The sequence below is a fragment of the Mesoplodon bidens genome, assembly GCF_964165515.1.
Source record: "Mesoplodon bidens genome assembly, chromosome: 5".
Lineage (NCBI taxonomy): Eukaryota > Metazoa > Chordata > Mammalia > Artiodactyla > Ziphiidae > Mesoplodon > Mesoplodon bidens.
This window is the reverse complement of record NC_138161.1, coordinates 87,662,340-87,678,491: the sequence shown is the minus strand read 5'-3', so window position 1 is coordinate 87,678,491 and position 16,152 is coordinate 87,662,340. Positions and strand designations below refer to the sequence as shown.

General features: G+C 38.8%; 1 protein-coding gene across 5 annotated transcripts in view; it reads left to right on the top strand.

Moving 5' to 3' along the window:
• The window catches only part of TNIK (TRAF2 and NCK interacting kinase), a 412,416-nt gene that overhangs the window by 340,781 nt on the left and 55,483 nt on the right, over nt 1-16,152 (top strand). For 2 of the 5 annotated variants that reach the window (XM_081235884.1, XM_081235885.1), the window contains exons 15-16: nt 6,722-6,886; nt 15,299-15,538. In XM_081235884.1, the coding sequence (XP_081092010.1) occupies nt 6,722-6,886; nt 15,299-15,538 (405 nt within the window). The remainder of the gene's footprint in view (nt 1-6,721; nt 6,887-15,298; nt 15,539-16,152) is intronic. The other 3 variants (XM_081235887.1, XM_081235886.1, XM_081235888.1) reach the window with 2 other exon arrangements.

Below are 16,152 nucleotides of genomic sequence, written 5' to 3'. Positions count from 1 at the left end.
ATATCATCAGGGCAGTTTTGTAGACCTCTTAATTCCCCTGTGCTTCTCAGCCAGGCTCCTAGCAGTAAAGGAAACATAGCCAGTGGGAGTGCAGACAGCATGGCTGTGTCATCAAGCACACCCGATGTGAGGTTCCTGGGCCATCCTAAGTCTGGGCCACATCTGGTGGGTGACATCTTCCAAGGTCCCTGGCTTCCTGACAGCTGGAGTTCTTCCTTTGGGCTTCATGGACTTTTAGACATGTGGGAACATTCTTTTAGGATTTTAGATTTAATCCTATCCTCCTGGGTGTGTTTAACATAATCCAGCTTCCAACTAACCACCCATCCATGAAACAGTTCCCAAGTCTTAGAGTGGGTATTCATATTTTAGAAGAAAGATGAAACATTTAGATGATAGAATGAGTGACAGTGCTAAATTGGGGATTGGAGCAACTGGTATACAAATAAGTACAAATAATTGTCTGCTTTAGTTTAATTCATCATTTTTTAACACCCACTTCTTAAAATGGGAATAAAAATGAGTGTGAGAATCCTTATTTTCCTGATCTCTCAATGATTCTAATCAGCAGTGTATGAACTTTTCTTCTAGAGCTTTATTTACAGGTTTCTTTTCTTATAGTAGGAGGTAGGTGGGGTTGAAAGGAGCCAGACAGTGAAATACATTTCAAGACTTTAGATATGGACAGAATTTCTAGCTCAGCAGTATCTTAATTATCAACCAATAAAAATAACCTGGGTTAAACTCTCTTTTGGAGGTAGAATAAAAGTACCATTTTCTTTTTCAAAGGCATCCTCTGCGAGGATATAAATTTGAAAATATCCTCACCAGGGATGGATAGGCAGCAGCTATACCATGGTCTCCTGTGATAGAGGGTCTGGGCTTTTTTGGCCCATATACCATTGAAGACACCACCGGGCCATCTTCCACCCACAGCAGCCTCTTCTGTAATCTGCTCCCATATTTGTTTTCTAACTCAGCTCTATACCTTCTCATCAGGGTGGTTTTTCCTTCTTTGATTACTTTTCCATCCACTTACTTTTCCTTATTTCCAATCGACATTTTTTTCATTAGCAGTGTAATATTATTATAATGTTTCATCCTTCATGTTTTCGTGGCTTCATTTTGTAAAACATAAATCATCACATTTCTCATTTCCTTTCTTATTAATCTGTCGGATGTGGTAAGAACAAATGAAAATACTTGGCTATTGGCAAATCTTGAGCTCTTCTCTCTCTCCTTTTACTGAGTATTCTAGTTGTCCTAAATGTTACATTGACTTTGATTTTCAGATTTCAGCCAGAAAGGAACATTAATGTCTCCATTAAAAGGAGGAGTGGGGGGCATTCTCACCCCTTTCAAATTCTCTGCCATTTCTAGATTGGAATGGAAGTCAGATTTGTTTTGTGAAAACATCAATATGATATTCTGTTAAAAATCAGCAAAATTTGAAGATTTTTTTTTCCCACTGGCACTTTTTGAAAGATGGATATTCCTTTTCTTATAATGCCCTTTCTTTATAATGGTACATATTCCTATTTCTTATAATGGCATGTGATTGTCTTGGCCTGGCAATAATTTTTTTTTATTTTCACCAGCACACAGCAGTGACAGAATGCTCTGTCTACGTGAGTATTGCGTGAGATGGTATTTTAATTTTTTTTTAACACTTCATCATGTTCTTTCTCTCTGATGCATGCCAGTCATCTGGGCATGGTTTTATTTGGCAAATGATGGGCCAAGATTTCTCTTTATATCCCATCAGCCCATTGGACTTTGAAATCCTTGTACATAAGAACTCTTCTCCACTTGTTTTCTCTGCTCTACATTGATGGTTTTTTCTTTTTATATGAATTATTTTATATATGAGGTCCCATATTACTATTTAGAGAGTTTATGGCTCTTTTCCCATCTTTCTTCAGTTTCTACTTATCTCTCGTAAGATTTAGCATGAGAGAGACCTGACAGGAAATAGGAAAGAGCTTATTTGAGTTCAAGTTCTTCCACTTACAGTCTTTGTGACCTGGAAGTCTCATAGTCTTCCTGAGGTGCAGCCTCCCCACCTGTACTTTCTGTCTCAAGGTTGGGAGGATCCTGGGCAACCATGTATGTGAATGTGCCATTGAAACTGTAAGTGCTGTACAAATGCAAATGAAATACATGATTCAACATATTTCTATTTTGCTCCCAAGGCCATTGTTGCCCACAAGGAATAAGTGTTTTGCCCCTGTTGTTTCTGGTTGGGATTTCACATGAGCAGTTCTCATGCATCTCCCATCTCTTCCACTTACCTCTCCCTGGTGATAGATACACACTTTTTAATTTCCCATCTCAGCTTGCCAAAGATTTGCCTCATTACTTTTAAGTTATGTGCTCCATTCACATAAGGATCTGTACTTTTCTGTGCAATCAGTGGTTAGGAGTAGATCTTGGAAAAGTAGTCCAGGCCCTTATCTTTAGACAAGATTACATTTTAATCATTCTCTATGAATGAGAGCCTCCCCTGTCCTCAGAGGTGCCCCAGAGAAGGGATAGCACCAGTCTTACTCAGCAGCCATCTGCCCATGTGGTTTTGCCAAAAGACAACGTGACTCAAACTCTTCATGTGCCCTGTGACTGCAGGGTCAGAGTACCTAACGAGGACTTAAAAATCATTGGACTTCTTTCTCTTCCTCCAACATTGCCAGTAAAGACAAAAATCAAATTGTTTTGTCCAGTTGGGGAAAAAATATTCCCATACAATTGTGTTCAATTCACCACATATTAGCTCTTAAGGCAGGCCTTCTAAGAGCTTCGTAAACCCCACAGACCCTACAGTCATATAAAGTATTATTAAAATGCACCCATATGACATAGTAAATATATTTTGTCGTCAACATTTTAAAAATTACTTTTATAATTTTGTTTTGAAATTCTCTCTCAGCAGCTATCATTCATTATTGCTAAGTGAGACACTGGAAGCTATAAATTGTTTTCAAATGTACAAAACAATTTAACAGTTGACATTGATATAATGTTTACACTTATACATGTTTCAGTGTATTTTTATTTATTTTGAAATTTTTTCAAATCCTGTAATTAACGTGTTTCTTTTCAGGTCGTCTGTATTCATGCGACTTTTATATATCTCAAAGGCCTTAGACATCACTCTTTTAGTACCCAGTGGATAATACAGTCCTGCCTGGAGCAGAATTTTATTTCTGAGACCACAGTTATTTTTTCTTTCTCCCCGTAATGCTGTAATAAATAGTATAGCATTTCTGTGGAGGTTATCCAAACCTCTCCAAAGTTATTTTAGTTTTGATGTTAAAATGATCCTTTTAATAAGAAAAGAACCTGATTCTATAGTAAAATTGATCAGTCTCTTCTAGTATTGTTCTCTGTATTTATTGATAATCCCGTCAAGTGTGAAATCCTTTGTTATAAATGTCTTGTTGTTATGGTCTAGCACCTGGACACTGTTTATCTGATGCTACTAGAACACTCTTTTTTGGTGGTACTTAAGATATTTTACAACTTCTTGGCAGCAGGAGGTTGGAGCAAAGGCTCAGCTAATAGATTTTATTTTTTTAGTATCATGAAAGGCAGACTGAAACATATCTTGATTGTAAGCCAGTTTTTAATCACAATATATTCTTAATCTGGGGGAAAACACCTTCTTTTTTGTCTCACTCACTGTTCAGTTAGTAGACATAAGATGTGATGAATCAGGAGACAGGCCTTTGCCCAGTAGCAAAATAAGCAGAAGGGCCAGCTTCCCCTCTGTCCATTTGAAACTGTTATTTGGATGTTTTATTTGATATATTTTCTCCAATACCCTTTGGTGCAAAAGCAACAGGCAGCATTATCTTCCTAAAGACTTTAGGACAAAATTTTCTTGAGACAAAGTAGCCGGATGCCTCAGTTACACCTGTCGCATAGATTTTCAAATTTCTTTGGACAAACTTCAACCCAGGAAATTTCACCACATTGGACTTATCCTGAAATAATCTGCTGAGTATAACAATAGATTATTCACACCATATATTTTATGATGGCACAAACTGAAACATAATGATGGTAGGATTTAGTATTAAACTAATTTAGAGAAGGCATAGGAAATGTTACTAGAAGTACATTAGTGATAGCTACACTTGACTAATCAAACCCATTAACTGCCTGTGAAAATTAGCACCCCACTTTGTGCCCCATTCATTTCTAACAACAGCTTTAGGGCCCGTGTGGCCCATGGTCCTATTAGAGACAAAGGTGCTGCCTTTACTGGAGCCTTGTTACTGGCAGTTGCCAAAAAAATTCTTTATCTCAAATATAATTTCTTTGTTCAAGATGGAGTCTTGGGGGACAGACTTTTAGACTGTTATTTTTAATGTGCTGTTTCTGAATGTGGGTTTAAAACAGTCTGAGGATATTTTACAGCTAAAAAAACAATAATAGCAAGTACTCTTCACTCCCTTATAATATTTGGTTCCTAAATGTCAGGTAATAAGTGGCTATAGTTTGGATAGCCAGGCATTTATCTGAAAATGAGTCCAAACCTCTTGGATTCCTGACCTCAGACAGCAATGGTTTGGATGGTGAGAGTTCAGATAGTGAGGGGTACTTATACATGTGATTTATCTATTTAATGATCTTCCCTGGAAATAAGAAAATGGTTAATATTTGACTAGTTCCAGTCATCTGGAAAGAGTCACCTTCTTTTCAAAGAGTCTAGTATTTGGAAAAGCAATACATTGCATGCCTTGGTCTCAGTTTATCTGTGGTTGTCTTTGCAGGACTTTCTCTTCTTTGTGGTCTTATCTCAAGTCGGGCTTTGTTATTTCCTTTTGCTCAATGCAATAATAGCCCATTATTGCTGATGTAATACTTTGCACACATACACATACAAAGTATACATGTTCTGGTTTATATTCCTGGCTTTTTGCAGCTAATCTTATTTGGTATGTGGTAAGCTTCTGGGACGTGGAATTTCAAAACCAAAGTCAACTAGATGCCAATTGTATGTACCCTGCACAACCACGGTCAGGGAAGAGGTGTTCAAATTACCACTAAGTAGAGGCAAGAGGGTGGTTTTCTACACTATGGCACATCTTAACATGTTAACATGTTTGTAGTTGATTTGAGAGTTTTAAAAACAGACTTATTTTGTATATGAGACTGACTCTGCCTCTAGGAAGATTCAAAATAAGGTAGGGAGGATGGGAAAGAATAGCTCTTTTGAATTTTCCTTTCCAATCAGGAAGTAAAATAGATAAAAAAGCTCTTAGCTGAGACATACAAATATGTCTTGAGGACCTGCATGTGGGTTCCATGACAGGCTCTTGCAACACAAAGATAGTGAGTCGGCAGAAGAGAGTTACGGGTCATCAGGGTGGGGTGCATTGCCCCCGTGAATTTGGAAATCACAACTGTCAAATTGACCCTAAAGAAATAGAGGGCAGGACAAGGTGGACCTGGAAGAAAAATGCTAGACCTCTTAAAGCTGTCGAAGATTTTAAATCATGTCTTGCAGTGTACATTTTGTTTATCTAAAATTTCCTTTAATTTGTCCTCTGCCACAGTCTGTCTGCAGCAAATAAGTTACCAAGGGTAACTTTTATCTGTAAAGAGAGCCTTCCCTGTAAAGCACTTCTGATCAGTTATCCCCTCTGGGCTGAGAGAGACTCTGCAGAAAGGGAATGACAAGGAAATGAAGTGTCCAGAAAGGAGAGAGGGTTGGAGGAGGAAGAGGAGAGGAGGAGTAGCAAGAATGAATGCCATGTGTGGAGACACAGGCAGGAGGAGGGTAGAGGGAGGTAGTGGAGCCCAGGCTGGAATGGAAGGAAGGTGCTGGGACAGTGTATTCTAGAGAGCCGGGAGAGACACCTGAAAAGAAAGGGAGAAAAAGAGAGAAAAAGAAAATGAGACGGGAAGTCAGTTTAAGACAGGCCAGGGCTGCCCTGGTGGCGCAGTGGTTGAGAGTCCGCCTGCTGATGCAGGGGACACGGGTTCGTGTCCTGGTCGAGAAGATCCCACATGCCGCGGAGCGGCTGGTCCCGTGAGCCATGGCCGCTGAGCCTGCGTGTCCGGAGCCTGTGCTCCGCAACGGGAGAGGCCACAGCAGTGAGAGGCCCGCGTACCGCAAAAAAATTAAAAATAATAATAATAATAATAAGACAGGCCATGCTCATTGAGTGTGCTGCCTGAGAGGCCCACTTGCCCATGAGTAGGGCATGTGAAGAAATCAATGGCGGTGAGTACGCTCAGCTCATCTTCCTGCCAGCCCTCCTGTGTTCTTCCCTGCCCTGTCCCATGAGTCAGCTCAGAGCAGTTTTCTATTTTCCCCAAGCAATCGTAATGCCCGCCATAGTTACCTCTCTCCCTCACTGACCCCTGGCTTTGTGACCAATTAGCAGGACTGTGTTCCAACTAACGCACGGTGAACTCTTAAGCAGATCCCTAATTCCCAACCAACGGAATAGCACAAGATAATGGGTGATGGAAGGATGATGGCTTAAGTGTGCTGTGAGTTCTTCATGCTAGTATTTACTCTGACAGAAAGAGCTTTTTGCAAACTTCTGTTGCAGAGCAGATAGGGAGAGCTTCAGCTTTCTAAAGTGATTTGATCAGAGGGATGCAAAATGGCTGTGCAGGTGACTACAGAAAGTCCTAACTAGGAAGTAAATCAGCTTCCATCCATTGAGGAATTCTTTTTTTCTTTCTTTTTTCATTTTTTGGCTTCTAGGTAGAAGAACGGTCAAGGCTCAACCGGCAGAGTTCACCTGCCATGCCTCACAAGGTTGCCAACAGGATATCAGACCCCAACCTGCCCCCACGGTCGGAGTCCTTCAGCATCAGTGGGGTTCAGCCTGCTCGGACACCCCCCATGCTCAGACCAGTAGATCCCCAGGTACATCCTCACTTCATTCCACTGGCTTTTTTCAACAGGTACACAGTAAAGTCTAATAAAAGCCCAGGAATTGTAACATGGATTCAGGCATGGGTCCAACCAAGTCATGGCTTTTAATATCAAATCTCTAGTAAGATAGGAGACCCCACTGAATGTGAAGGGCAGGAGAAGGAGTGAGAAAGAAAAAAGCACCATCCTTAACTTTGAGCCAACCACAAGGTCACTTCTTGGTAAAAATTGCCTCTCTGGAGACCCGGAGGAGTTCCTGCCAGGTCAGAACGAGCATCCTTTTAGTTATAATTACCAAAACTAAAATTTGTGTAGACCTTTGATACGTATAAACTATTATATTATCTTTTGTTCCTTGGGATTTTCACATGAGCCTGAAACTGGAAAAATTAAATGGACTAGGTTAAGTAAAATTGTGTCTTCTAAGCCAGTGGTTTTCAAAGTGTGGTCACTGGGCCAGCAGCATAGCATCAGCCAAAAACTTGGTAGAAACGCACATTCTGAGGCCCACCTCAGACCTACTGGTCAGCAGCTCTAGGGTTGGGGCCTGGCAGTCTGGGGTTTAATAGCCTCCAAGTGATTCTGATGCACTTTGAAGTTTGAGAACCATTGTTTTAAGCTATTTGGAAAAGGAAAGAAGATATCTTCACTTTTAGATAAGGAGGAAGTTTCTGGAACTTTTAGAGGATTTTATATGTACCAAAAATGAAATAGGAATTGTAATGAAGTATGAAATTTCATGAAAAATAAAGGTAATATAGATGTTTTCACCCCAATGTCTTAAACTTCTTCCAGGTATCCACCTGTGTTAACACTTCCACAGAATATTCTGAGGTCACCTTTGAAATATGTAATGCTAATTGAACTGGAGTTTAAGAGTAGATACAATCCAGGAGTCTTGGTTTTAAGTTTGCCTTTAGTATATGAGGTCCAAGATTTTTCAGTACCAGCCAGCTTGGCACTTGTTTGTTTTTATTTGTATATAATGAGTCCAGGCCTAACCTTCCATGGGGTACTTTTTTTTTTTTTTATACAAATCATGCCAATTATAAACCATGGTTATAAGCAGACTCAGTCTGCAACCATAACTGCTGCAAATTTCAAGGTTTTTTTAAATTAAATTTAATTTTTTTTATACAGCAGGTTCTTATTAGTTATCCATTTTATACATATTAGTGTATACATGTCAATCCCAATCTCCCAATTCATCCCACCACCACCATCCCCACCCCCACCCCCGCTTTCCCCCCTTGGTGTCCATACGTTTTTCTCTACATCTGTGTCTCAGTTTCTGCCCTGCAACCGGTTCATCTGTACCATTTTTCTAGGTTCCACATACATGCATTAATATACGATATTTGTTTTTCTCTTTCTGACTTACTTCACTCTGCATGACAGTCTCTAGATGCATACACGTCTCTACAAATGACCCAATTTCGTTCCTTTTTCTGTCTGAGTAATATTCCATTGTATATATGTACCACATCTTCTTTATCCATTTGTCTGTTGATGAGCATTTAGGTTGCTTCCATGTCCTGGCTATTGTAAACAGTGCTTCAGTGAACATTGGGGTGCATGTGTCTTTTTGAATTATGGTTTTCTCTGAGTATATGCCCACTAGTGGGATTGCTGGGTCATATGGTAATTCTATTTTTAGTTTTTTAAGGAACCTCCATACTGTTCTCCATAGTGGCTGTTTCCATTTACATTCCCACCAACAGTGCCAGAGTGTTCCCTTTTCTCCACACCCTCTCCTGCATTGGTTGTTTGTAGATTTGCTGATGATGCCCATTCTAACAGGTGTGAGGTAATACCTCATTGTAGTTTTGATTTGCATTTCTCTAATAATTAGTGATGGTGAGCAGCTTTTCATGTGCTTCTTGGCCATCTATATGTCTTCTTTGGAGAAATGTCTATTTAGGTCTTCTGCCCATTTTTGGATTGGGTTGTTTGTTTTTTTAATACTGAGCTGCATAACCTGTTTATATATTTTGGAGATTAACCCTTTGTCGATTGATTCATTTGCAAATATTTTCTCCCATTCTGAGGTTTGTCTTTTCATCTTGTTTGTAGTTTCCTTTGCTTTGCAAAAGCTTTTAAGTTTCATTAGGTCCCATTTGTTTATTTTTGTTTTTATTTCCATTACTCTAGGAGGTGGATCAAAAAGATCTTGCTGTGATTTATGTCAAAGTGTGTTCTTCCTATGTTTTCCTCTAAGAATCTTATAGTGTCCGGTCTTACATTTAGGTCTCTAATCCATTTTGAGTTTATTTTTGTGTATGGTGTTAGGGAGTGTTCTAATTTCATTCTTTTACATGTAGCTGTCCAGTTTTCCCAGCACCACTTATTGAAGAGGCTGTCTTTTCTCCATTGTATATCCTTGCCTCCTTTGTCATAGATTACTTAATCATAGGTGCATGGGTTTATCTCTGGGCTTTCTATCCTGTTCCATTGATCTATATTTCTGCTTTTGTGCCAGTACCATATTGTCTTGATTACTGTAGCTTTGTAGTATAGTCTAAAGTGAGGGAGTCTGATTCTTCCAGCCTTTTTTTTCCCTCAAGACTGCTTTGGCTATTCGGGGTCTTTTGTGTCTCCAAACAAATTTTAAGATTTTTTCTTCTAGTTCTGTAAAAAATGCCATTGGTAATTTGATAGGGATTGCGTTGAATCTGTAGATTGCTTTGGGTAGTATAGTCATTTTCACAATATTGATTCTTCCAATCCAAGAACATGGTATATCTCTCCATCAGTTTGTTATCATGTTTAATTTCTTTCATCAGTGTCTTATAGTTTTCTGCATACAGGTCTTTTGTCTCCGTAGGTAGGTTTATTCCTAGGTATTTTATTCTTTTTGTTGCAATGGAAAATAGGAGTGTTTCCTTAATTTCTCTTTCAGATTTTTCATCATTAGTGTATAGGAATGTAAGAGATTTCTGTGCATTAATTTTGTATCCTGCAACTTTACCAAATTCACTGATTAGCTCTAGTAGTTTTCTGGTGGCATCTTTACGATTCTCTATGTATAGTATCATGTCATCTGCAAACAGTGACAGCTCTACTTCTTCTTTTCCAATTTGTATTCCTTTTATTTCTTTTTCTTCTCTGATTGCTGTGGCTAGGACTTCAAAAACTATGTTGAATAATATTGGTGAGAGTGGACATCCTTGTTCCTGATCTTAGAGGAAATCCTTTCAGTTTTTCACCATTGAGAATGATGTTTGCTGTGGGTTTGTCATATATGGCCTTTATTATGTTGAGGTAGGTTCCCTCTATGCCCACTTTCTGGAGAGTTTTTATCATAAACGGGTGTTGAATTTTGTCAAAATATTTCTCTGCATCTATTGAGATGATCATATGGTTTTTCTTCTTCAATTTGTTAATAGAGGGTATCACATTGATCAATTTGCATATATTGAAGAATCCTTGCATCCCTGGGATAAATCCCACTTGATCATAGTGTATGATTCTTTTAATGTGCTGTTGGATTCTGTTTACTAGTATTTTGTTGAGGATTTTTGCATCTATATTCATCAGTGATATTGGTCTGTAATTTTCTTTTTTTTGTAGTATCTTTGTCTGGTTTTGGTATCAGGGTGATGGTGGCCTCATAGAATGAGTTTGGGAGTGTTCCTTCCTCTGCAATTTTTTGGAAGAGTTTGAGAAGGATGGGTGTTAGCTCTTCTCTAAATGTTTGATAGAATTCACCTGTGAAGCCATCTGGTCCTGAACTTTTGTTTGTTGGAAGATTTTTAATCACAGTTTCAATTTCAGTACTTGTGATTGGTCTGTTCATATTTTCTGTTTCTTCCTGGTTCAGTCTTGGAGGGTTATACCTTTCTAAGAATTTGTCCATTTCTTCCAGGTTGTCCATTTTATTGGCATAGAGTTGCTTGTTGTAGTCTCTTAGGATGCTTTGTATTTCTGTGGTGTCTGTTGTTACTTCTCCTTTTTCATTTCTAATTTTATTGATTTGAATCCTCTCCTTCTTTTTCTTGATGAGTCTGGCTAATGGTTTATCAATTTTGTTTATCTTCTGAAAGAACCAGCTTTTAGTTTTATTGATCTTTGCTATTGTTTTCTTTGTTTCTGATCTTTATAATTTCTTTCCTTCTGCTAACTTTGGGTTTTGTTTGCTCTTTCTCTAGTTCCTTTAGGTGTAAGCCTATATTGTTTATTTGAGGTTTTTCTTGTTTCTTGAGGTAGGCTTGTATAGCTATAAACTTCCCTCTTAGAACTGCTTTTGCTGCATCCCATAGGTTTTGGATCATCGTGTTTTCATTGTCCTTTGTCTCTAGGTATTTTTTGATTTCCTCTTTGATTTCTTCAGTGATCTCTTGGTTATATAGTATTGCTTAGCCTCCATGTTTTTGTGTTTTTTACGGGTTTTTTCCCTATATTTGATTTCTAATCTCATAACATTGTGGTCAGAAAAGATGCTTGATATGATTTCAGTTTTCTTAAGTTTACTGAGGCTTGATTTGTGACCCAAGATGTGATCTATCCTGGAGAATGTTCTGTGCACACTTGAGAAGAAAGTGTAATCTGCTGTTTTTGGATGGAATGTCCTATAAATATCAATTAAACCTATGTGGTCTATTGTGTCATTTAAAGTTTGTGTTTCCTTATTAATTTTCTGGTTGGATGATCTGTCCATTGGTGTAAGTGAGGTGTTAAAGTCCCCCACTATTACTGTGTTACTGTTGATTTCCTCTTTTATAGCTGTTAGCAGTTGCCTTATGTATTGAGGTGCTCCTACGTTGGGTGCATATATATTTATAATTGCTATATCTTCTTCTTGGATTGATCCCTTCATCATTATGTAGTGTCCTTCCTTGTCTCTTGGAACATTCTTTATTTTAAAGTCTATTTTGTCTGATATGAGAATTGCTACTCCAGCTTTCTTTTGATTTCCATTTGCATTGAATATCTTTTTCCATGCCCTCACTTTCAGTCTGTATGTGTCCCTAGGTCTGAAGTGGGTCTCTTGCAGACAGCATATATATGGGTCTTATTTTTGTATCCATTCAGCAAGCCTGTGTCTTTTGGTTGGAACATTTAATCCCTTCATGTTTAAGGTAATTATCAATGTGTATGTTCCTATTACCATTTTCTTAATTGTCTTGGGTTTGTTTTTGTAGGTCCTTTTCTTCTCTTGTGTTTCCCACTTAGAGAAGTTCCTTTAGCATTTCTTGTAGAGCTGGTTCGGTGGTGCTGAATTCTCTTAGCTTTTGCTTGTCTGTAAAGCTTTGATTTCTCCAGTGAATCTGAGTGAGATCCTTGCCAGGTAGAGTAATCTTGGTTGTAGGTTCTTCCCTTTCATCACTTTAAATATGTCATGCCACTCCCTTCTGGCTTGTAGAGTTTCTGCTGAGAAGTCAGCTATTAAGCTTATGGGAGTTCCCTTGTATGTTATTTTTCGTTTTTCCCTTGCTGCTTTCAGTAATTTTATTTGTCTTTAATTTTTGCCAATTCGATTACTGTGTGTCTCGGCGTGTTTCTCCTTGGGTTTATCCTGTATGAGCCTCTCTGCACTTCCTGGACTTGGGTGACTATTTCTTTTCCCATGTTAGGGAAGTTTTCAACTATAATCTCTTCAAATATTTGCTTGCGTCCTTACTCTCTCTGTTCTCCTTCTGGGACCCCTATAATGTGAATGTTGTTGTGTTTAATGTTGTCCCAGAAGTCTCTTAGGGTGTCCTCATTTCTTTTCATTCTTTTTTCTTTATTCTGTTCCATAGCAGTGAATTCCACCATTCTGTCTTCCAGGTCACTTATCCATTCTTCTGCCTCAGTTATTCTGCTATTGATTCCTTCTAGTGTAGTTTTCATTTCAGTTATTGTATTGTTCATCTCTGTTTGTTTGTTCCTTAATTCTTCTAGGTCTTTGTTGAACATTTCTTGCATCTTCTTGATCTTTGCCTCCATTCTTTTTCCAGGATGAGGTCCTGGATCATCTTCACTATCATTATTCTGAATTCTTTTTCTGGAAGGTTGCCTATCTCCACTTCATTTAGTTGTTTTTCTGGGGTTTTATCTTGTTCCTTCATCTGGTACATTGCCCTCTTCCTTTTCATCTTGTCTCTCTTTCTGTGAATGTGGTTTTTGTTCCACAGGCTGCAGGATTGTAGTTCTTCTTGCTTCTGCTGTCTGCCTTGTGGTGGATGACGCTATCTAAGAGGCTTGTCCATGGGGTACATTTTTATAGAAACTTCTCTTTTAACACACAAACTTCCTCTTTATAAAGCCCCTAACGTTGACCTTTTAGGATACTTTTGCCCGGTAAAAGGGGGAAGTAGAGGGAAAACTTATGAAACTCTATTGAAGTGACTAGGAAATGAAAATGTAGATATCCTGTGACAGCTAATGGGATTAAACATTCTTCAGGAGCTTCAAATTTTTTTTATTTTGGGGGCTCTTTTAAAGTAGGTTTGAGTTTTGTAGTACATTTTTAAAATTTTATTTTATTGAAGTATAGTTGATTTACAGTGTTGTGTTAGTTTCTGTTTTACAGCAAAGTAATTCAGTTAAACATAAATATATTACATTCTTTTTCATATTCTTTTTCATTATGGTTTATCACAGGATACTGAATATAGCTCCCTGTGCTATACAGTAGGACCTTGTTGTTTATCCATTCTATACCTGATAGTTCGCATCGGTTAATCTCAAACTCCCGATCTGTTCCTTCCCCAACCCCCTCCACCTTGGCAACCACAAGTCTGTTCTCGATGTCTGTGAGTCTGTTTCGTAGATAAGTTCATTTTTGTCATATTTTGATTCCACATATAATTCCACCTTATTGTATTTGTCTTTTTCTCTTTCTGACTTACTTTACTTTGTATGATAATCTCTGGGTCCATCCATGTTGCTGCAAATGGCAATATTTCATTCTTTTTTACAGCTGAATAATATTCCATTGTATATATGTACCACATCTTCTTTAGCCATTCCTCTGTTGGTGGACATTTAAGTTGCTTCCATGTCTTGGCTGTTGTAAACAGTGCTGCTATGAACATTGGGGTGCATGTACTACATATTTGTAAGATAGGCTTTGTTTTCATATTAATACTTAATATATTTAATGATATTTACCCTTAATATAAATTTGATTGGTTACAGTTCTATTCTGGTTGAAGCATAACATTCCACTGAACTGGACTTTGAGAATTTCCTCTGAACCATAATGAATAACATTGCAGGTTTCAGACCCAGGATGGTCTGAAGAGGCTGGGGCAGGGCTGCTCCAGGGATAAGACCTCAAGGGCAAGAGGAACAGGGCCAGGCTGGTGGAGGAGGGCTGTAGAGATACTCCCCACCAGTCTGGACACTGAGATTTCAATCCAAAGAGGGTCTGGTAGGTCCCTTGTACAAAGCAGATACTAGATTAATGTTTGTGAAATTAACAGTCTAATTTAGAAAGTACTCTAGGTGTTTTCCCAGCCAAGATTGACTGAGCATCTTCACATGCCGGGCACGGTGCTAGACTCAGAGATAGGAGGTCAGACATGGCTCTTGTCTCTGAGGAGCTTACCTATGTGATGGAGGGGGACTCAGGCTCACATGAGCACAAACAATGAAGTGTAAACAGTGCTAATGGTAAAGGGTACTCTGAACTCTAGATGTTCATGATTTGTCTTTAAAAGCCACCCTTCTGCCTAAAGACTACATTTCTTCCCTGCATGAACAACATCAACACATGCCAAATTGTGAGACTTAACGCAACTCTAAAAGAAACATCCTGGTGTCGAGAGATATATAATATCCTAGCTGGTAAGAGCCAGTTCACCAGGAAGCAGGATAGTGTAGCAGTTAGACTGTGGGGTTACAATACCGGAACTACAATTAAGCGTATGTGTGGGTTATAATCCAGGCTCTGGCACATATTAACTGTGAAATCTAGGTTGTTACTTACCCTCTCTAATCCTTACATTCTCATGAGGAAAATAATTGTGTCCATCTGATGGTCAATTTAGTGAGTTCACAAGAAGGAAAATGTTCAGAGCAATTCTTGTTTCACAGAGCACTCTCTGAAGTCAAAGTTAAGAGGTTGAAAGGAGGAAGTTTGTAACATTAGAAGAGAAGTGCTTATAAATATACTGTATTGCTGCTCAATAAATGTTCACTAAAAATCATTATCATGACACTTATTTCACTGACTTTTTAGCAGTCCCAAGTCAATCATTTAACTCTTTGCCAGGAACCCTGGTCCAGCCCTCCAGCTCTAAATGGGAAATTGGGGTGGGGGGGGGCTTTGAAAAGTGTGCTGCAGGGAACTGTAATGGGCTCTGTGTACTCTGGTTCTTTCTCCCTAAAATTTTATTTTCCCTTCCCCTGAGTGAGGTCCTAGCTGATCTGCTTTTTCTTCTAATAACACTGCTGTGATGTTGGTTTGATGCTTAGATCCCACATCTGGTAGCTGTGAAATCCCAGGGACCTGCCTTGACCGCCTCCCAGTCAGTGCACGAGCAGCCCACGAAGGGCCTCTCTGGGTTTCAGGAGGCTCTGAACGTGAGCTCTCACCGTGTGGAGATGCCGCGCCAGAACTCGGATCCCACCTCTGAAACCCCACCTCTCCCCACTCGCATTGAGAAGTTTGACCGAAGCTCTTGGTTACGACAGGAAGAAGACATTCCACCAAAGGTAATATTACTGGGGTTTTTATCAACATCACTATCATTGTCATCATTGTTTGTTATTATTATTACTATTACTATTACTGTTATCATTGTTATTACCCCTGTTCCAGACCATTCATAGTATTGAAGAACCTGGCACCAAAGTACCGTCCCTTCTCGCGTTTGTTTTGGTTCCTCCTCATTCCCAAGCTAAGACTTGGATTGTCGTTTATCATTTTTGATCTCCATTTTCCCCAAAGAAATGGAGGCTCAGGTAGACTGAATGACTTGGAAGCATATATCCTGTATCCAGAATTAGAACTCACAACCCCAAGCATTCCAAACTGTTCTTTTAACTATCCATCTTAAGAAATAGAATAATATGGATATTTTCATCGATGACTTAATCTATGTCTAGACAAATTTAAAATTTCCAGATTAAAAAGTAAGGAATTTTTTTATTCCTAGTTTTAATAACCCAAAGTGAAAACAGGTTTCAAATGTTCAGAAGATAGTAATGCTCTTAGAATATTTTAGTTGGCTCCACTTAAGGAAAGCTCCTTCTAGGCCAGGTTGTGATTTAATTCCAGCCTTAATTGATTACTGAGGATTAAACTCTAGGGTAAAATGACCAGCCAT